The sequence below is a fragment of the Dreissena polymorpha genome, chromosome 4 (genome assembly GCF_020536995.1).
Source record: "Dreissena polymorpha isolate Duluth1 chromosome 4, UMN_Dpol_1.0, whole genome shotgun sequence".
Classification (NCBI taxonomy): Eukaryota; Metazoa; Mollusca; class Bivalvia; order Myida; family Dreissenidae; genus Dreissena; species Dreissena polymorpha.
The window spans coordinates 36,583,878-36,601,506 of NC_068358.1; the positions used below are offsets into that span (position 1 = coordinate 36,583,878).

The 17,629-nt window shown below is 37.0% G+C and overlaps 1 protein-coding gene across 2 annotated transcripts in view; it reads right to left on the reverse strand.

Moving 5' to 3' along the window:
• LOC127879383 (FRAS1-related extracellular matrix protein 2-like) overlaps positions 1 to 17,629 on the reverse strand; it is a 326,727-nt gene that overhangs the window by 192,788 nt on the left and 116,310 nt on the right. The window contains exons 13-25 of one of the 2 annotated variants that reach the window (XM_052426163.1): positions 17,025 to 17,155; positions 14,806 to 14,958; positions 14,010 to 14,196; positions 13,350 to 13,514; positions 12,795 to 13,083; positions 12,198 to 12,297; positions 11,335 to 11,530; positions 10,020 to 10,121; positions 9,672 to 9,793; positions 9,211 to 9,463; positions 8,481 to 8,659; positions 6,990 to 7,121; positions 3,437 to 6,443 (exon numbers count right to left, since the gene is read on the reverse strand). In XM_052426163.1, coding sequence (XP_052282123.1) covers positions 5,976 to 6,443; positions 6,990 to 7,121; positions 8,481 to 8,659; positions 9,211 to 9,463; positions 9,672 to 9,793; positions 10,020 to 10,121; positions 11,335 to 11,530; positions 12,198 to 12,297; positions 12,795 to 13,083; positions 13,350 to 13,514; positions 14,010 to 14,196; positions 14,806 to 14,958; positions 17,025 to 17,155 — 2,477 coding nt within the window. In that variant the 3' untranslated portion in view covers positions 3,437 to 5,975. Of the gene's footprint in view, positions 1 to 3,436; positions 6,444 to 6,989; positions 7,122 to 8,480; positions 8,660 to 9,210; positions 9,464 to 9,671; positions 9,794 to 10,019; positions 10,122 to 11,334; positions 11,531 to 12,197; positions 12,298 to 12,794; positions 13,084 to 13,349; positions 13,515 to 14,009; positions 14,197 to 14,805; positions 14,959 to 17,024; positions 17,156 to 17,629 lie in introns of those variants that run through there. The other variant, XM_052426164.1, reaches the window with a different exon arrangement.

Here is a 17,629-nt window from a genome sequence, read left to right on the forward strand (position 1 = left end):
TTGTTATATAAGCAGCGTACTAAATGATAATAAAAAAACGCATACTAAAAAAGGGTTCTATAGCATATGTGCTTCCAATTTAGCTTCAGACCGGTTTGTGCATTAACACCGTCATGTTAAAAACTACCCTGACCGCTAATAAGAACTTGAAACCTGCATGACTTTAAGTGGACATGGTAGATCCTGGCTTGACTGCGTTATTTGCTATCAAATCAGAGTAAATTATTATAAGGAGACAGCATAGCCACGTGAAGATGATATTTTACATTCATTAATCTTAATAATAAAACAACTATAAGAAAATGGCTCCAAATCTCTTAGAAGCTGTTTGAAATAAATAGTAAAAATGTACAGATAACGTCTGTAGCCACATGTCAAACTCTTTTAAGGAATAACCTGCAAAAATGTATCGTATTTACATACTGAAAATCTAATAAACTACCTATTATTATTTCAGGAACAAAAACAGGCATAATAATACAACACCCAAAGTCACAACTTATTATTATTCAATTACAGAATCCTTACACAATTTTTATAAACAGCCAGTTACTAAGAGGGACGAAAAACAACTAAGACGCGGATTGCTTTATCATAGACTATTAAGCTGTTTTATTGCCTGTGTAATGCCTCTACCATTCTGCTGTGGAACAAGAAACACATGTCCAATATGTTCTCACATGGATTGTGGAAGAGGTTTATCTCATCAACAGCTTGCTATCAGAGAGGAGATCCTGGTATAAGCAGCATCCATGTGTTACCAGAGACACATTAGAGCCTGGTTCAGTGAATACCTGGTTAAATGCATGTGAATAAAGTATCGTTCAAAGTTAGCCTGTGCAATCTTCACAGGCTATTCAGGGACACTTTCCACCTAAACTGTATTTTCGATTAGAGGAGACTTCCTTTAAAACATAAAGGCTGAAAGTCCTATTCCTGCACAGGAGAGCACTGCACAGGCAAAGCTTGAATGACACTTTGTGCACATGCATTAAGCCCAGTTTTCCCAGAACCAGGCTCATTTCGTACTACAAGGCATGGAAAAGTCCTGGGCTTCCAGACCCTAAACCAGGCGCCATCTTTAGAGGTTGTGTGGCCTGGTGGGGATAGGGCCCAGTCTTTATAGATTTTAGGCAGAAGTATTACAAACTATGTTTATTAAACAACACATTAATTATGCAATAATGCGCAGTTTGTGACTCTCAGTTAACTTTTAATATTATGCATTAATGTAATGACAATTGTCAAGATAATTTATATTAAAATTAACTTTCACTTACAATGTTTGAAATCAATAGAGACAACCTGTTAATTAAGTTCAGTATGGTTTTGATCTACAAAACAATTACTATCTTTATGGTGTTAATTACATATTTTTCCTGTTTTAACAGTAAAGATATTATAACTAATGTTAAACATTTTCTATAAAATTACTATCTGAAAAAAAGTTACTTCAATATAACATACCGATCAGGAAAGCTCAACATTAGTATATTCATTGTTGTTGTTCTGTATTTTAGATAGCCAGTTTATTGTTTCATAAGAGATTAATATTTTCTGGGCATGTTTTGTTGCCTTTAAGACTAAATATTGCAGATAACTCTGGATGCCAGCCACCAAAACATTGAACCAGGGCATCATTATCTAAGACAGAAGCATTTGTGTATCCAATGCCGAAAAAAATATCAGATTCAAAAACGAGTTTCTTGGAGCAACAAACACTTGCAACAATGGGTTATCTTCAAGATGGGTCGTAACAAATCAAGGCGTAAATAATCCATTAGGCTTAACAATTAAGATAACAATATCAGCCACGCAATGCAAACATAGGTCCTACGACATAATGGGCGAGCACAGCTCCAGACTAGCCTGTTCCCTATAAACATGTAAAGTCACACAAGGCTGTATGGTCTCGTTAGCCGACAGGGTAGCTTCTGACCAGACTGCGTGAATCTGCAGGCTTGTCTGAAACTGCTCCGGCAGCAAATGGAGTATAGAGAAGACTATGTTAGTGTGGATAGGTACTTGAATTTATCCGAGTTGAAGAAAGGTTTTACAGGGCAAGGCTCGCCGAGTAAGGCCGGGTTTCCATGTCTCCGCGTCCGCGTTCTGTGTCCTATCACTGCTAAATACCAAAAATGCTGCCATTTTTAACTTACATGAGTATGCACGAGTCTCGCTCTTAGAAACCAGGGTTTAATGCATTGGCGTATTGTTTTCATAGATCTGCAGAGGCTAATCAGGGATGAAGTATTCCTCGTTGATGGTATTTTTTATAGAAAGGATCGACGTCTCTTCTGAGCAAAAAATCATGTTTTCTCTGATTAGCCTAAGCGGATTTGCAAGCTAGTGTGGAACTTTACGCACATGCATTAAATCATGTTTCCCATAGCAAGGCTCGTATGCTTCTATAAATGTGATTACCCTTATGATGTAGGTGTGATTACACTTATGATGTAGGTGTGATTACCCTTATGATGTAGGTGTGATAACCCTTATGATGTAGGTGTGATAACCCTTATGATGTAGGTGTGATAACCCTTATGATGTAGATGTGATTACCCTTATGATGTAGGTGTGATAACCCTTATGATGTAGGTGTGATTACCCTTATGATGTAGGTGTGATAACCCTTATGATGTAGGTGTGATAACCCTTATGATGTAGGTGTGATAACCCTTATGATGTAGGTGTGATTACCCTTATGATGTAGGTGTGATTACCCTTATGATGTAGGTGTGATTACCCTTATGATGTAGGTGTGATTACCCTTATGATGTTGTTTTTCTTTTTATCGAGTGCACCGGGATTGTCTCCCATATGGCCATCGCCCCCAGAAAGACGTGTTAGTTGGTTACGGGGGATAGTGCAAGATACAGGAGACACCCTGTTCCAGAGATGACCCTGGGTCTTTTAGTGCCCGGTGTATAGCACCTAGTACACTGCACCTCGGTTTAACGCCTCATGCGAAAGACAAATTAGTAAGTTAGGTGCAGCGGGGAATCGAACCAGCGATCTCTGGATTGTGAAGTCAGTGTGTTACCACTAGACCACGGATCTGCTACGACCCTTATGATGTAGGTGTGATAACCCTTATGATGTAGGTGTGATTACCCTTATGATGTAGGTGTGATTACCCTTATGATGTAGGTGTGATTACCCTTATAATGTAGGTGTGATTACCCTTATTATGTAGGATTATTTACAACAACACTGGGTGGACAGTGCATAATATGTGTGAATACTGGTCAATTTAGTATAGGAGTCCTCGTTTAAAGGTCAGAAATATACAATTAGGTAATTTTAACATTCATGAAACTATTTGTATTTGCATCATTTTATTTCACTGCTGTTCTTTAAATAAAAACAATTTTATTAGACATAAAGCTCGTGTTCAAGTTTGAGTTTTACAGATCAGCCAATACAAACAAGTAGCTGTGTTTTCATGGCTTTATTACTGGAATGCTCATGTTATATGGCATGTAAATCTTGTACAAAGTTGTTTCTATCAAAATGAATAACAAATTATTGCAACAAAACATATCATTTCAAGCAGGCAACATATTTCATTTATAAAACAATAAACAAATCAATATTCCAATCAACACACACAAAACATCAAGAAATAAAAAATGTATTTTAGCATGGTGTTACTCTTTTCTTTCATTCGTATTTACAGGTATTTTTAATGAAACTGTGAACTGTACAGATAACAGGTAAAATGGGTAAATAAATCCAAATCATTGAATACATAACATTTAATCTGTATCCTTTAGTTTAATATCGTTCACAACTCACACTATGAAAGAAGAGAAAAAACTCAAAGAAACCCTTTAAAGTAACAAATGATTTCTGATATTTCACTACCATTTCAGTCTATAATCATTTTAAATACGTTGCTAAGTAATGAACATGCTGCAGCACTTTTACACAAACAGTCAACAGATAACTTTTTTAATAAATGTATTTTACATACAATACAACCTACTTGTGTCTCACATACTGTTACCATCTTGAAAGACAAGTGTTTACCCTTCCATAAGATTTAACAATACATCCAGTCTGGCATTATGACCTGAGAAAAAACCAAATCATGCTCCTCATTCATAAAATGTCCGTTCTCTCACTTAAACGCTTACTGTTCACGACTGTATTCTTATATGCAGATATGAAAACAAATCAAAACTGTCTATACATTGCATCAGATTGTAAAATAACTTAAGAAACAACATAATTTTATAATACATAAATGTTTTAAAAACATTTAATCTTTGAATTGTCAACATGCATAGATAAGTGGGCAAGTACATGCGGTGCCTAAAAACACCATAGATATATGAAAGTATCATTAGATCATCAACATTATACAATATTTTGGTGGTCACTATCAACCATTGAAATTGGATAGTATTGAACCATTAAATCTTCACTTAAGTTTCTTATTAGCATGCACATAAACATAGCACACACAAAATCAGCAGTATTTTAGTATATGTTTGGCACAGTTAAACTCTGATCCCCATCGGAAATAATAATCTCAAGATATACTAGTAATGTGGCAAAATAATTATGTGCATCATTATGCATACTTGCAAAATATTGCACATGTAAAATAGGCAAACTATTGAATTATAATACATGGTTAGGTTGATCACAAAATGAGCAATATTTTATAAATTGCAATATATACATATCTAAAAAATGTACACAATTCTCTATACAACAACATAGTCTCATTTCCTTGAACTCCAATTCCAACATATTTTATTATATACATGTTTAGTTAGGCCAGGGATTTCTTAGAAGCTGGTATATTTCATTCTAATATCACATTCATGATATCAAGTTGGTACTTTCTCGTTTTAACTGAGCAATCATGAACACGTGACAGTTCTATTCTGATTATATACGAGGTAGCTTCTTGCAAGAGCTTCACTTTGCTTGCACATAACAATACACAAATTAAAACTGATTAAATATGAAGAATCAAGATATCTGCACAATAAACGCTGTTCACACTTATGTCCTTTGTATACATGCTATGGGCATTTGGAACTTAAATAATGTTAATTCAGAACACCCTTCAATGGGCCTGTAACTGCACAGAATTATATTAAGATTATTTTTCAAGCCAATCAATTTATAAGAAATTATTTTATCTAGTGATGAATAAATGATTTATTCAAAAGAGATTGTCATTTTATTTTAATTAACCAATTCATGTTATATGTTGAGCTACCTCAAGTAAGCTCCTTATATACTTGTTAACATGAGAGCAGCGATGTGTGAAAATGGTTGTTTTGCCATATGCAGCCAGCGTAGCTCCAGTCCAGCCAGCATATTCAGTTTGGTCAGGAGCTTGAATGTCCGCTATGAAGTCATGCAAGGTTTCTTGGTCTCATAAACTGACATTATAATCCTTATCATAGTAAACGGACACAGAGTCATATTATATATGGAGCTACGTTGTTTGGATATGTCCATTTTAGCGTGGCACGACTGTTTATTATGTACATCATATTCCTAAACCCGAAAATATCATAACAACACTCAAATGTATGTAACAGGTTTCACACATGATTCTTTTTTAATAAGGACAATTATACAGGTGACAATTATGTTTCATAAGCACTAATACAAATTATCGGTAATACACTTTAGGTATTTACAGACAAGAGTGCCGCACTTGTCACAAAGTATGGCTCTTTAAAATTCTGGGTTACATTGATGGGCAAACAATGTATCAATTTGTTGAACAAATGATGGCACAGAAATTATGGAAACAATAAGAAACAAGGCAATGCCACAAAACCAGTGCCTCAATATTAACATATTAAACTAATTGAAAAAAAAAGTGTGCAATCTCATGTTTGGTCTGCATGTAAGCAGGCTTTGAAGGCTGTTAAATGGGCGTTAAAAAAAGAAAGACTTTTTGGAATTAAAACTGCAAAAACATCAAACTGGACAGGCAAGCATCACACTTCTGATGGATTCCCAGGTTTGAAAGTATGACTGTTGGAGATAACTTTTGTGTGTCCAGGTGATGTTGACATCACAGTTATGGTTCCTGACGGAGTGGGTGGTGGGGAGGTCTGTTTTCTGCGATGCCGAATGTATATCACAATAATAAACAGGCCTATCAATAATAAGACCCCAGCACCTATCAATGCAGCTATTATCGGCAGCTGACCGTCATTTTGCAAAGGGATTTGGTCTGACTGGATGCCCCTTTTCTTGGCAGGCTCTCCCTCCCTATCTAGGACCAGCAGAGCCATGTTAGTGCCTCGTATGCCCGTCCCTGTCCAGGGTAAATCATCACCGGGTCCCTTCTCACGCTTGTTAGACTCAGTGGACTGGAGTTTCCTCGTCCTAGACGTGGTTGTGTGAGTGTCTGTGTGCAGGGAGAAGATGACCTGCACAAACCAGAGGGACTTCTCCTCACCCTGAAATGGAGACAATCATGATTGATATAGTCATGAGTAAAAAGAAATGATTTAACATCCACTCTGTGAGCCTTTACTCTCTTCTTTTACTAAATTTTTTATTTTAAGGCAGTTTTGTCTTAACAAAAATCCAGTCTAAGTAAAAAGTGTTGTTTCTTATTAGCCTAAGCAAACTGCACAGGCTTATCTGGGATGGCTTTGTATGCACATGCAATATATATATATAGTAGTTGTCTGATCCTTTCCTAATTAATTTGCATTAAATTACTGACCCTTTAAAAAAATATGGAAGATTATGTGATAAATAACTAAATGAAATATTTATTACAAGAGGGCCAATTAGTTCATTCAAAGTAGGATTAACTGAACAACTTGCAGCCATAAAGTTTTGCGTGTTTCTATGTAGGAACCTATTGTTCATTATACCTTACCATGTAAAAATCATCTAGCAAAACAAACTTTATTTATGCAGAAATATATCAACACTATTACAGTAGTCTTGGTAATATTTTTTAAAATTAATATTAACAGATTAAATTTCCTCACCCTGAATAATGGTGAGGGATCAAACAAGAAACCATCGGAGGTGTGAGTGAAGGTGGTGGTAGTGAGACTGGATTCTGCGTTGAAGTGCAGACCATTGTACTGGCGGTCCATCAGGTGGGGAGAATCTACATCCTGAAAGGTTAGGAACAATGTGTGTAGGAAAGCAAGGTTTATCAACATTAAACAGATTTACATCATCAACTTTGTTTCACAAAATAATAACAGTTTAGTCTAAAATACCAGCATATCAGAAGCAATTAACGCAGACTTGCAAAAACAGATTCCGTCCCACAGCTCTAAGGTGCAACGGGCTGTCAATATATTATTTAACACTTTCCATATTTGTTACAATTAAGACTTAAATTGTATTCAATCTGTTTCAACCTGTTGTATTCAATGTCTGGTGCTTATAAAATATTATTTAAAACTGCTTCATTATTCATTGAAATTTCAAGTAAGAACTCCGGTCCTTAGTTGAAATATAATTCACAACTTCATTTCATGATAGTTCTATTGTTTTTTGCTTGGATTTTTTGCTGTATTGAATATGTTTTCTATAATACCATATCATTGTATTGTTGGTGTAAAATTGGGCGAAATGATTTCCCCCATCCTTCACACAAATTATGAGGAAGGGCTCAGGAGTGGCCTCAAGATCTTTGGATTTTGCAGCCTAAGCTCTACCAACACATACTGAGCTTGCCAGCTATTTAAAATTCCTGATTATAGAAAATACATCAAATAAGCCTCATTCTGGGAAAACTGGTCTAAATGTATGTGTGTAAAGTGTAGTCCCAGATTAGCCTGTGCAGTGCTATTCAGAGACCAAACTTTCCCCTTTAATTGTATTTTTTTTTAAAGAAGTCTCTTTTAAACAATAATCCAGCAAAGGCGGAATGTCTCGTTCCTGATGAGCCTGTGCAGACTGCACGCGCTAATCTGGAATAACATTTTACATACATGCATTAAGACAAGTTTTTTCAGAACACTGCTCAAATAACCTGCAACAGGCATTACTGGTTGACCACTGTCTATGACAATTAGATACATAAAGTTACTTACCAGTATCCGGAGGACAGTGTTCAGGTTACTTACCAGTATCTGGAGGACAGTGTGAAGGTTACTTACCAGTATCTGGAGGACAGTGTGCAGGTTACTTACCAGTTTCTGGAGGACAGTGTGCAGGTTACTTACCAGTATCTGGAGGACAGTGTGCAGGTTACTTACCAGTATCTGGAGGACAGTGTGCAGGTTACTTACCAGTATCTGGAGGACAGTGTGCAGGTTACTTACCAGTATCTGAGGGAGAGTGTGCAGGTTACTTACCAGTATCCGGAGGACAGTGTGCAGGTTACTTACCAGTATCCGGAGGACAGTGTGCAGGTTACTTACCAGTATCTGGAGGACAGTGTGCAGGTTACTTACCAGTATCCGGAGGACAGTGTGCAGGTTACTTACCAGTATCTGGAGGACAGTGTGCAGGTTACTTACCAGTATCCGGAGGACAGTGTGCAGATTCTCAGTCTGCCCTGCACACCCATACAGCCCGTGCTGTGGGTTGAAGTGTGGAATGTAGCCCTGCCGGCCACAACACACTAACACCTGGCTCACAGTCACAACTGCAGACTGGTGAGGTGGTTGTGTGTCCAGTCTACCATACACTGTATCACCTGTAGAGAAACACTGAGTGTTACAGCCCTTGCATCTGTGCATACAATTAAGGAAAACAAGGCTTTATGCATGTACGTAAAGTATCGACACTTTCCAGCTAGACTGGATTTCCATTTAGAAAAGATTTCCTTTAAACAAAAAATTACATAAAAGTGGACAGTGTTGTCCTTGATTAGCCTGCGTGGAGTGCACATCAATTAAGCCTTTTTTTCACAAAGTTTTTCTCAATTCTTATATGAATATAATAGAAAAAGCTAAAATATGAAGTCATAATTTTAAAACCTACCATTAACCACACAAAAGTAGTTAAAAAACATACTTTTTTCGAACGCACTTAGCTGACATGATGAAAATTTTCTCACTTTAATTACTAGCCTAGTCATACACACACACACACAAATCATAATTGTTGTTTTATATTATAATTCATAGTATGTTTTACAATTAAAAATATTCCCCTAAATAAGTAACTTAAGTATTATTAATATCAAATGTATTTTCAACAAATTTTAAATCTTAGCATAAAATAAATCTTAAGTTCCCACTTTACCAGGAGCAAAGGCCACACTCTGGTCCACAGGCCTGGCCCCACCCCCTTCCATCCACTCCTCCCGTCTACGCATCAGCCTCATTCTGGTGTCCAGGATCAGGCGTGTGGGAACAAGGTCACTGATTGGCTGCAAGGTCAGGGGCAGGTTAAAGGTCACAGGGTTGACTGGTGAGCAGCTGATTGGTCCAGGACTCTCGCTGGTTGTGGTACATGGTAACAAGGATATTTCGTACTTTCCAGAATAGTCTGTGAGCTGGAGAAGAACATTTCCACAGTTATTTTACAAGATTGTTTGATGTATAGATTAGAAGATTTGCATAAAATTAATTTTGCAAAACTTATTTGCATAACGATTAAACACTTTCTCATTTTGTTTTTGAATATACTGCTCGTACTTACTTAATACATGTGCTGAACTTACATATATCTAAAAATGTTCTAAAGATATAAATATCACTCACCAACGTTCTGAAGATGAATTGCCAGTGCTGTTGAGTTGTTTCCTCAGTGGTAGCTACCAAACGTAGGTCAACAACAAGATCAGGTCGGCCAAGGGACGTCACTGTACTGTTTGCTGCTGCATCTTACAATGCATAAACATTGCATTCATTTAACATTCAAACTTGTAGTATGCGCATTCTTAATGTAACAGTTACATTCTCAAATGAACAGTGTATCAATACTTTCATTAAATTTTGTATGAACAGTTAAATCAATATTAAGCATTTTTAAACACTAAAACAGCAAAAATAATTATCCCAAGCTAAGCAAATTGTTTTAAATGTGCTCTTTAGTTTAAGATGTCATACCTTGATGTTTCAAATGAAATCTTCCTTTAAAACTTGTCTCTGTGGTAACACTGACAACAAGACGTCTGTCCTCCACAGTTATACTGGTAGGGAACATCTTGCCTGTAACAACATAACAACATTTCCATGACAACAAGATGTCTGTCTTCCACAGTTATACTGGTAGGGAACATCTTGCCAGTAACAACACAACAACATATCCATGACAACAAGACATCCATCCTCCACAGTTATACTGGTAGGGAACATCTTGCCTGTACAACACAACAACATTTCCATGACAAGATGTCTGTCCCCAACAGTTATACTATGAAGGGAATATCTTGCCTATAATAACACAACAACATTTCCATGACAACAAGAAGTCTGTCCTCCACAGTTATACTTGTAGGGAACATCTTGCCTGGAACAACACAACAACATTTCCATGACAACAAGATATCTGTCACCCAGTTATACTGGTAGGAAACATCTTGCCTGTAACAACACAACAACATTTCCATGACAACAAGACATCTGTCCCCCACAGTTATACTTGTAGGGAACATCTTGTCTGGAACAACTTAACCACATTTCCATAAAAACAAGATATCTGTCCCCCACAGTTATACTGGTAGGGAACATCTTGCCTGTAACAACACAACAACATTTCCAGAACAACAAGACGTCCATCCTCCACAGTTATACTTGTAGGGAACATCTTGCCTGTAACAACACAACAACATATCCATGACAACACAACATCCATCCTCCACAGTTATACTGGTAGGGAAGATCTTGCATGTAACAACACAACAAAATTTCCATGACAACAAGATGTCTGTCCTCCACAGTTATACTGGTAGGGAACATCTTGCCAGTAACAACACAACAACATTTCCATGACAACACGACATCCATCCTCCACAGTTATACTGGTAGGGAACATTTTGCCTGTACAACACAACAACATATCCATGACAACAAGACGTCTGTCCTCTACATTTATACTGGTAGGGAACATCTTGCCATGTATCAAACATATCCCATGTATCTAGGAAGCTACTTAACAAAACACAGATCTTAAGGTTTTGGTTGCATACTCTTTCATTCTGCTACTTGCAAATAAAACACAACTTACCAGTAGAGTAAGCTCCACTCGCAACAGGGAACACATTTTGTAATACTTGAATGCACAATTCTAATAAATACAAAGTCTATATCTGCAATTAATGTTTTTTATTGGTTTCCTTTATCATTTTCATATATTCAACATTCATTTCCAAGCTTTAAGGGTTTGTCAGACACAACAACCTCTAAGACTGGTATACCATACCTGCCAGCCCAGATGAGACAATGTTTGACTGCAAACCAGTCCGCCAAGGCAGGGGTGTAGTGTAGACGTATCGAAGTTGTGCCGTGGTGTGACTGTCTACACGTAACCATTCCAAATGTTGGCCCGGTTGGAAGTGCAGTCGTGAGAAGAACACAGGCACTTTCAATACAAGCACTGTCATATCCTCTTTGGAAACCTGTGGGAGCAGAATGCGATAACATTTAGTTGAGAAGGTTTAATAAATCATAGACAAAAAAATAAGTATGGAAGATGATAATATTCAGTTTAAGAGGTTTGTTAAATCATAGTAAAAGACAAAAATAAGGCAAAGGGAATGTGATAGTAAATTGAAATAAATTACAGATTGGCATTTGTGTATCCTAACAGTCATCCAGTGATAAAGGGTTGGTCATTAGAGCAAATGTTGACTATGAAATCACAGTAAATGTGCATATCGTGAATGGTAAAGGATTGTTAATTAGTGGTTATTTTTTAATAGGCTTTTTTCATTTTCAATTAATCCAATCATAAAAATATATGGTCACAATCAATGTTTTAATGCATGATATATTTGTTATCAGTTCAGGTTGTAGTTGTGCAACCCAAAACATAAACCTTCCTAATTTGCATCACTGCTGATTCAATTCAGCCTTCTTGTGGGCAAATTTGGGATAATGCAAGTATGTAAAGTGTCGTCCCAGATTAGCCTGTGAATAATGCACAGGCTAATCAGAAACAACACTAAATGACGCAAACGCATCATGCTCAGTTTTCCCAGCACAAGGCTAAATCATACTATCGGCACCATTAAATTCACAGAGCCAAACCATTAACTTCACTGACCACTGTCTACTTGTGCTCACCTGGCTGTCCACCTCGATACGGCCGCCACATTCACTAGTCAGAGTAGGCAGGTCAAAACTGGCCTCAAACTTCCAATGACACGACTTCACATCAAGATTTCTAAAACAAAACTTGAGACTGACAAAAACCTGACTAAAAAGCTTCATTCTGGAAAAGCTGGACTTTTTGCACTATGCACAGGGTAATCATAAAACAACACTCCCTGTCTAAACTGTTGTTTTGTTTAGAAGTGACTTCCTTTACACACACAAAATCCATAACAGCAGAATGTGTCTTCCCTTATTTGCCTTTGCAGACTGCATAGGCCAATCTGGGAGGACACTTTAAGTATCTGCATTAAGCCAAGTTTTCCAAGGAGGCTCAAAAGCACACCTACAGCTATGTTATCTGTGCTCAAGTGCAAACAACTCACAAATGTGTGGTTCACTGGGAATTAGAGAAAGTGTCTTGAATTTGATGACCAATTTTAGTTTCAATATGATCCCTTCAATATAATGCAAGTAATTCACTTCAAACATTTTGTTAGGACTGACCAACCACAGAGTAACTATCTAACTCCATCTACAGGCTTATATAACAAACACAACTTGTCTTACCTATAAAATAAGGTTGTGACAGGATTGACCCCATCTCTCATTTTGTATCCATAGAGATATCTGTCACTTGGTAACCTGGAAGAGTTGCCATGGAAACCAAATCCTGTAATATTAGCATTAGCATCACCGTAGAAACCAATGTTACTGCAGTGTAGCAATGACCTTGACCCCGGTGTTTTGAAGGCCATGTTGGACAGTTGCCTAGTGGACACGATGGGAAGAGTGCCGTCTATGTGTGGAACCTCCACCATCAAACGGATGCTGTGAGTGTTTGAGCCTTCATCACCCCCTGAAAATTAGAGCCGTGTCAAACAGAAAGTCATTTTTGTGCTCAATTGTTTTAAGATTGGAATTCATATATGTCATAAGTAAGAAGTGCAGAGGCATATGAAACACAAAATTATAAAATAAAACTGAACAATTTTAATTAATTACATTTTTTTTAAATACAGAAACGAATGAATAATTGGTGAATTAGGCTGATTTTACCATAGTCTAAATAACTGTATTTCAAATCTGATCACCCAACAATATGCAGTTGTATTTTTATTTTACCAATGTATCTCAGTGATGCCTGGAAGGGCTGCCCCTCCTCCCTTGCTCCAGCCCGGCTCTGACATGGCCCCACCCTGGGGCTGATGGCTACCACGGCACTGCCAGTCTCCTTGCCTGGTTCCCCACTCACACTGACTGCACGGGCAAAACACTGTACACTGGTACCTGGCAATATACAGGATATATAGGAATCAGGAAAATTTGAAAGTTATGAGAAAAGCAGCTATTAACATTTGTAGTATTTTATTTAAGAGAGTATGACAGACAAAGAGACCATGTCATGTAAAATACAGAACATAACACATTAAACAGACATGGATACTCAACAGTGGTACTGGAGGCATGGACAGATATCATGAAGAATGGAGAAATAAATGCTTGTTTAAAGTAATAGAAAGATTCTTATGGGTTTCTTTAAATGGATGCAATTTAACCATTAGATATGTTCAAAGTGTAGATTGTATTCTAAAGGCTTATTTATTACCATATATTTGAATAAGTAAATAAAAGAAATAATACACAAATATAAGCTACTCAGTACAAAAACAAACTATGTATAGCAGAAAGAATTGCACAATAAAAAGAAAACAATGAAAAACAACAACAACACAACAACAAATATTTTCAGGTAAATAAATAATATTTGCTCTGATTCCATACCTGCAGTGAAGTAGATGCTATCAAGGGTCCGCTGTCGTGTGGAGGTCACAGTGGTGTCAGAGTCCAGGTCACTCAGGTTTCCATGGCTACCAACGCGCCAGCGGAACTTTGTCTGATTATCATGGAGACTCTGTGACCTGCAGGTGCCCTCCACCTCGTTAAAATGGGGATGGCGGCTGTCACATGGCTAGAAAGAAAACATGGATCACTCATTGTCACATGTTCACAATTCTCCACAGAAAGTACTTTATAACTATGATAGAAGTAATATGGTTGAAGATTTTAGAATTGTTACATTAAAATACTATGACAAACAATTATTTTGTTATATAAAATAAATACTTATATTTCATTGGAAATTTGAGTTGGAGACACCAAGTTCAGCTGTACTGTCTGCACAGACTGGTTAACCAATATTTTATCATTTTAACTCTGGGAAAACACTTCTTAATTAATTTAATGTGCACAAAGTGTCATCCCAGATAAGCCTGTGAAATCTACAAAGGCTTATCAGGGACAACTCTTTCCAATGATATGGTATTGTTTTTATTGAAAATCCAGTTAAGGGGGAAAGTGTCATCCCGGATTAGCTAGAGTTGATTACATACACTTTACCCACATGCATTTTGCCCAGTTTTTCTGGAATAAGGCTCATTCTTAGAGTCAATTGCCACCCTGTGAGAAGAGATACATGCTCTCCTTTCTTTAAAGTGTGCTTTTTCTGAAAAAGGAAAGAATTCTCTTCAACCAAAGCAATTATAGTATACATTTTGACATACTACACAAAGTAACTTACAGAGATGCAGATCAATGGAAACCCCTGTCGGAGGTCAATGGAAGGTCGTTCAAGGTCAAGGTCATGCAGAGACATGACCACTGGCGGTATGGGGAAGGCAAGGTTGGTCAGACGACTTTTCTCTTCTATGATCACATCAGCCCTACTGTTATGCTGAAATAGTGACAGTTAATTTGAGGCTCGTTCTGAGGAAACTGGGCTTAATGTGTATGAGCATAAAGAGACATCCAAGACATCCCTATTAAATTAGGGACGACACTTTCTTCATTGGCAGCATTTCAGCACAAAAAAACTTCCTTTAAGCAAAAATAACCATACAGCAGAAAGTGCCGTCCCTTATTATCCTATGCAGACAGCACAGGCTATCCTAGGGCAACACTTTCAGCATATGCATTACACCCCTTGTCTCCAGACAAAGGCTCAAATTTACTTGTGACTTCTACAAACATGATTGTTCTTGGTATGTACTGTTTGCAAGCAAGTATCTGGCATTTCTTTTTCCTAATATTATTTCATTAACATCAAGGTTCACTGATAATTGTAAACAAACTCAGCCATTATAAAGAATAAAACTATGCTGTATAAAGAGGATACTGCAAATGATTTATAAAAACATTTATGAAAAGATTTCAACAAATACTAAATTTGATCCATTTACTACTTTCAGCTGGATGCAATGTGACTCGGCTGGAAAATCGATGTTTGTTTTTAAATTGTTGAGTGTTACTTTTTTAAATAGCCTTTACTGTGAGGTGTGTTATTATTTGCACGCGCCAAATATCTCAGTCGAGCGCAATCTGTTGAGGACAGACAGTTGACGGCAGTAGATGTGCTATGTAAATATCTTTGTCTTTTTCATCTGCATTTGTATATTGTTCATATCGTCTTGTAATTGGGCTGTCCATGTATTGATTTGAACGTATCCTTAATATATTTCTGTTTGGAAATTGACATTTATCAGTCCGAGGAAAAATGGCAACTTGTCTTTTCTTACTCTTTTTAACAATCGCTTTATGCCTATAGATCTATTTACACTTAATTCTTAACTTAGAGTCCATTTAAATTGTCATGTTCGGAGAGAAGTTGGGAGAGCAGTTAATGGAAGTCAAATCCACAATTTGGTCAGAAATGTGTAAATGTGTATGTGATGATGTAATTGTTGTTTTATATGTTTTGTATTATGTATAAATGTCTATGTTATTTAGTGTATGCACTATGTATGGAATGATTGATTAGTTAATATCATTTCTAATTGTTACATTGTTAACATATATGTGGGCCTCTAGTATCAGCCTATTATATTTCAAGACAAGTATAACATGTTAAATATATTAATCCTTGTTATATTTTCAGACTTAATCCATCATCGTTAATCCAACACCTATATTGAACATCTGGACATCTTTATGAATATCGTTGTCTATTATGTATTACAATAATAAACAAAATATTTTAAGTTACGCTGTCTTACGTTACCATAAAATACAATCCAAATCCCCAAAACAAAAATTTACAGCTATAATTGCAATAAATATAAAAAAAATCTGTTCCAGCCCTCATTACCATGGAAAATTACCCCAACAAATGCAATCATATTGACTCAACCCAACAAATGCAACCATTTTGACTCACCCGAACAAGTGTGACCATATTGACTCATCTCAACAAGTGTGACCATCTTGACTCACCTAAACGAGTGTGACCACATTGACTGGCCCCAACAAGTTCAACCATATGAACTCACCCCAACAAATGCAACCATATTGAATTGCTTCTTTAATGCAACCATATTGTCTCACTCTAACAAGTGAAACCATATTGAATCGTTTCTTCAAGTGTGACCATATTGACTCGCCCCAATGATTGTAATGGTATTGACTCATTCCAAAAAATGCAACCATATTTACTCACCCCTACAAGTGTTGCCATATTGACTCACCCCTACAAGTGTTGCCATATTGACTCACCCCAACAAGTGCCACCATATTGACTCAACCCGAAAAGTGCGACCATATTGACTCACCCTGACAAGTTCCACCAAATTGACTCACCCCAACAAGTGCGACAATATTGACTCACATCAACAACAGCGACCATATCGTCTCACCACGATAAGAGTGACAATATTGACTCACCCGAACAAGTGCGACAATATTGACTCACATCAACAACAGCGACCATATCGTTTCACCACAATAAGAGTGACCATATTGACTCACCCCAACAAGTGCGACCATATTGATGTCCTGTGAAAGCTGCATGGTGAATGTCTCGCTCTGCTCATGTTCTGTATCATACAGGATCTCTACGTCCACAAGTTGGCGGCTCACTCCAGGACCAAACTCAGCAACTGAAGAAAAAAGTGCCAAACTCTGGGAAAACTGAGCTTAATGAATATGCGCAAAGTTTCATCCCACATTGGCCTATGCAGACTGGTTATTTGTGCAATCAGGAACTACGCTTTCCGCTTTAATGATATTTTTCATTAAAAGAAAGTTTCTTCTGATTAAAAGTTCCGTGCAGGCTGAAAGTGTTGTCCCTGATTAGCCTGTGCAGACTACACAAACTAATCTGGGATGAAACTTTATGCCTATGCATTAAGCCCAGTTTTTCCAAAATGAGGCTCAAATAATAGCAATGTCATGCAAAAGTGACTCACTGAAATTAAAGACAAGTCCATTATATGTTATAAGAAACAAATCTCAACAAAATGGGGAAATAACTGCATTAATTTATATAAATTCCTATCAATTTACTATAGAATGTCAACTATTGCAAACCTTTTGAGACCAAATTTGAGGTTAAATATATCAGTTGAGCATAA